Source organism: Gadus chalcogrammus, chromosome 4, assembly GCF_026213295.1.
Source record: "Gadus chalcogrammus isolate NIFS_2021 chromosome 4, NIFS_Gcha_1.0, whole genome shotgun sequence".
Taxonomy (NCBI): Eukaryota; Metazoa; Chordata; class Actinopteri; order Gadiformes; family Gadidae; genus Gadus; species Gadus chalcogrammus.
Window position 1 is genome coordinate 4929893 of NC_079415.1, and position 4922 is coordinate 4934814.

General features: G+C 55.4%; 1 protein-coding gene across 1 annotated transcript in view; it reads left to right on the top strand.

Moving 5' to 3' along the window:
• net1 (neuroepithelial cell transforming 1) overlaps positions 1–4323 on the top strand; it is a 9583-nt gene extending 5260 nt beyond the window's left edge. The window contains exons 4-9 of the mRNA XM_056589194.1: positions 205–267; positions 561–734; positions 1112–1540; positions 1962–2148; positions 2668–2925; positions 3005–4323. Coding sequence (XP_056445169.1) covers positions 205–267; positions 561–734; positions 1112–1540; positions 1962–2148; positions 2668–2925; positions 3005–3192 — 1299 coding nt within the window. The 3' untranslated portion in view covers positions 3193–4323. The remainder of the gene's footprint in view (positions 1–204; positions 268–560; positions 735–1111; positions 1541–1961; positions 2149–2667; positions 2926–3004) is intronic.
• The last annotated feature ends 599 nt before the right edge of the window (positions 4324–4922 follow it).

A 4922-nucleotide genomic window follows, 5' to 3' on the forward strand; every position in this document is an offset into this window, starting at 1 on the left:
GACCTGCTCCGAGCCGTACATGGCAGACATCTTAGCCTACTGTCGGTGTCCGGGAATACAGAGAGGTTGTTGGCACGGAGGGGAGGGCGGGCGTTTCGGCGGAATCCGTCTTGACGCAACGCTGTAACAGATTGTCTGTTGAATTTTTGTTTCTTCTTTTTGAGTTATTTTTAAAATGTACTCCTTCTCCTCCGCTGTCCTCAGGCCATATTTGAGCTGTCTCGCGGAGAGCAGGACCTGATTGAAGACCTCCAGCTCGCACGCAAGGTTTGTACTGTTCACTTCAGGGTGGGGGGGGGCGGGGGGGGGGGGGGGGGGGGGGTTAAACAAACAGATGAAATCAGCAGTGCTGGCGGAGCTCAGAGACGAGCCTGCCAGAGACTATATAAAGAGAGAGCCCACGATAAAAGTTGTTTGCTCCATCAATGGTATTTTAAAAGTCCCACAGGCCTGATAGAGATCGCTATTCTTAGACCCCCACCATCATCATCATCATCATCATCATCATCCCTCGTCCCGAGTCTCACCCCCTCTCTCTCCCTCGTCTCCCCCCCCCCCAGGCGTACCACGACCCGATGCTTAAGCTGTCCATCATGTGCGAGGAGGAGCTGACCCAGATCTTCGGTAACCTGGACGCCTACATCCCCCTACACCAGGAGCTGCTGGCGCGCCTCTCAGAGGCCACGGGCCCAGACGGCACCGTGGGCCAGGTCGGCCGCATCGTGGTCAGCTGGGTACGTCTCCCACACTGCCGCCGCCATGTTAGAACCGGCGGCCATCTTAGAGCCGAACGGGACAAACGCCGACTCTGAATTGCGAAATAGCAAATCGCGATGTTATTAAGATGTCAAACACGAGGCATAGATGAGTGGACAAGGAAATAGTTTTAGGCTCCATCTTACCGGAATGCCTTCACCCGCCATGTTTGCTGCCAGACGGGACCGACTCCGACTCTGATTGAAATCAATCGGCCTGTTATTAAAATGTAAAACACGAGGCATAAAGTGTGTGGTCCCTTCTCTAGGGGAGGGGGGACAAGGCGACAGTACTGGGGCTCTCTCTAACCTCTCTGTCTCTCTCTCTCTCTCTCTCCCTCTCTCTCCCCCTGCAGCTGCCCAGGCTTAACGCCTACCGGGACTACTGCAGCAACCAGCTGGCGGCCAAGGCCCTGCTGGACCAGAAGAAGCAGGACCCGCGCGTGCAGGACTTCCTCCAGCGCTGCATCGAGTCGCCCTTCAGCAGGAAGCTGGACCTCTGGAGCTTCCTGGACATCCCGCGCTCGCGGCTGGTCAAGTACCCCCTCCTGCTGCGGGAGATCCTGAGACACACCCCCGCCGGGCACCCGGACACCGGCAGCCTGGAGCAGGCGATCACCATCATCCAGGGCGTCCTGTCCGACATCAACACCAAGAAGGGCGAGTCCGAGTGCCGCTACTACATCGACAAGCTGGACTACCTGGACGAGCGGCAGCGCGACCCCGTCATCGACCAGTGCACCAGCCTGCTCTGCCACGGCGAGCTGCGCAACAAGAGCGGAACGGTGAGCCGACAGGACGATACGCTAGGAGCTACGCTAAGAGCGCTAGGCTAGGGGCGCTACGCTCGGAGAACTACAGTGTGCTATACACACGCATACACTCACACACTCACACATTCTCATGCCCCTGAAACACATAATTTAACCCCTTTGAAACCACCCTTCCACAAACACACGACCTCACTGCTATTAGGGGGGGGGAGGGGGGGGGGCTGTGGGGGGGCCTGACCAAACATGGCCTTCCTTCACGAGCACACGACAACAACAACAATGCAACTCTCTCAGATGACATCACCGTCTCTTGCACACACACACACACACACACACACACACACAAACACACACACACACACACACACACACGACCCCCTGGTCTTCTGGCCGAGACCTCATGCTGACGACGCTGTGTGTCCTGTCTCTGCAGAAGCTGCACGTGTTCCTGTTCACCGAGCTGCTGGTGCTGACGCGGCCCGTGAGCCGCGACGGGCGGCAGTGCTACCAGGTGTACCGGCAGCCCATCCCCGTCCGGGACCTGGTGCTGGAGGACCTGCAGGACGGGGACGTCCGCATGGGCGGCTCCTTCAGGGGCGCCTTCAGCAACGCAGACAAAGGTGAGGCGCCCGGAGACGCAGCGCTGGGGCTCCAGCCGACACACCACCCGAATACACCACCCGAAACACCGACCCAATAGCAGCAACTGACAAACCCACCCGAAAAAACACCACCCAAATACACCACCCGGATACACCACCCGAAAAACACCACCTGGAACACCACCCAAAACACTGACCCACCAGCAGCAACTGACAAACCCACCCTAAAACACCACCCTAAAACACTACCCGAAAGACCACCCGAAACATCACCCGAAACACCGACCCACTAAGCAACTTACAAACTCACCCGAAACACCACCCGAAACCGTATCCTGCCAGCAAAACCCTGAACCCCCACCCTCCACTCAAACTCTACTAGCGTTTTTAACGTTTCCAATCCTATTGCTATTTTCGAATTTCAAATTTCATATTTTCCTGACCCAGTCAACCCTCGCCCAGTGTCGGCGACGTGACCCTGTGTCGTGCGGCGCTCCGTGGCTCACCCTGTGCCCTCCTCCTCCCTCTCCTCCTCAGCCAAGAACATCTTCCGGGTGCGCTTCCAGGAGCCGGGCGCGGGCCAGTCCCACACGCTGCAGGTCAACGACGTCTTCCACAAGCAGCAGTGGCTCAACTGCCTGCGCAGCGCCATCTCCGTCCACCGCCCGCTGCCCGAGCCCGCCGCCGCCGCCCCCGCCGCCGCCGCCCCCTCCACCCCACTCCCGGACGTCCGCTCCAAGCGCCGGCCCTCCTCCGCCTCCGCCATCGTCCACATGGAGGAGGTCGACGAGAACGCCGCCGCCGCCGCCACCCCCCGCTCCCAGTCGGCGCCGTGCTCGCCCTGCGGCAGCGAGACCCCCACCCCCGGCCTCCCCTCCCCCCTCCTCCTCCTCCGCCCCCTCCTCCCCCTCCTCCTCCGCCACCTCCTCCCCGTCCACGTCTCCGTCCTCCACCCTGTCCTCCTCCTCCATCTCCCCCCTGGCCTCCCCCACGCCGAGGAAAGGCAAGAAGGACAAGCGGTCTCTGTGCTCGTTAGGGAAGAGGAAGGAGACCATGGTGTGAGACACCCCCCCTCCGTAGAGGAGGAGGACAACACAGGACCCCTGGACGCTTGGGTCACTCTAGGCCTGTACGTGGAAGCGTAGTGGGCACTTAAACCCCAAGGTGGAGGACTTCTGGCGGGCGGGCTCGAGGTTCGGGGCACCTGGCCACATGCCGGGGACCACCCCCCCCCCACCCCCACCCCGTCCGTCCGTATTTATGTTTTGTGGCGGCGAGTGTGTTGGCACCGCAGTGTTGTGTGTCGTTGTCCACCTAGGCAGCTATTGGAGAGACAGCCCCCCCACCGGGGCGGTCCTCTTCCTGGGTGTAGACCCCCAGGGTGCAGTATTCAGAGGAGACCCCCTGAGGAGGGGTTGTTACAGGGGGGGGGGGGGGGATGAGGTGGGACTCCTACGGCGAGCTTCCCGCTTTGTTTACTGTTGTTTGTTATTTAAGCATTATTTTTATTTAGCGTCGCAGCGTCTCTCCTTCGAAGCGGAGGGATGTCTGGGACTGATTTAATATTAATCTGTATTTACTGTAGCTCTTTGTTGTTCGTCAGAGGCAGCACTGTCTGTTGATTGTAGCCAAAGTTATTTGAAACTTTCAGTGATGAGGGATGGGCGACATGAGGACAAATATACCAAGCGATCAGTTCTTTTTTTTTATTACCAACACATTATTTTTATTTTGGTACAAATGACAAAAAATGATTATACGTTTTCTTGGTGAACAAGTCTTATTTTTGTACATTCCTTTTACAAACAGATGTTAACAACCGGGCAATTATTTTTTAACTGCGTTCACTGCAGCCAGAGACATTGTAATATAAAGATAATTCACCTTATAACTGCGTTGCTACGAGAGTAGCCACCACGGCGGAAACGGTTCCATGTTGGTGAACCGGATTTGGGGGGAGAGGTTTAAATGTACTTTAAAAACCAAACCCTACAACTTTATAACCTGAACCATGTTGGTTTACCAAGCGAACGGATCCGGAGACGGATCTGTTGCTGCCGGCTCGCTCGGGAGCAGAGCGAGAACGGAGCGAGAAACGGACTAAACGTTCCCGGAACGTTGGGAAAGAAGAAGAAAAAGAGAAGGTTTTCGGAAGATTTGAGAGAAATGGGAATAGAAAAGAAACAGAGGAAGTTGGAAAAGTGTAGAAGGAATTGTTGGCCGGTAACGGTCAGAGAGAGATGTTTGGATCGGTGACTCTGTGATTCTGTGTGTCGCGACAACTTTGGAGACTTTCCATCGTGTCGTAGCGCCATGTGATATGGATCAATAGATCTTGGCCCGCAGAGCACCGGTGAAACATTGGGTTGGTTCAGAGGGAGACAGTATGTTGGGGAAGGGAGAGGATTAAAAGGATTCTGGATGTGATGAGTTGAATGTAAAGAACGGCATAAAAAAAAAACACAACATGGGGGCGAGAGAGCCCGCATGGAAGTGGTGTAAATGAATAATTAAAGAACAATAAAGATCTGTAAGATTTACATCAAACTGTTTGTTGTCCGCGTTCTCCTTCTGATCTTTTGTAAATGTGTAAGAATTGTGGTCTTTGTGTATAATAATGCGTTATCTTTGTAAGGATTTATGTAAGGCACCTCGCACTTCGGTGCTGCAATCACTTGAATTACGTTGAGACCAAATAAGGAAATGACCCAAGTCAGTGAGGCGATTATGATTGGCTGATTCTTGGTGCATATGCAGTGGCCCTGAAATGCAAAATACATCAGCAAATCACA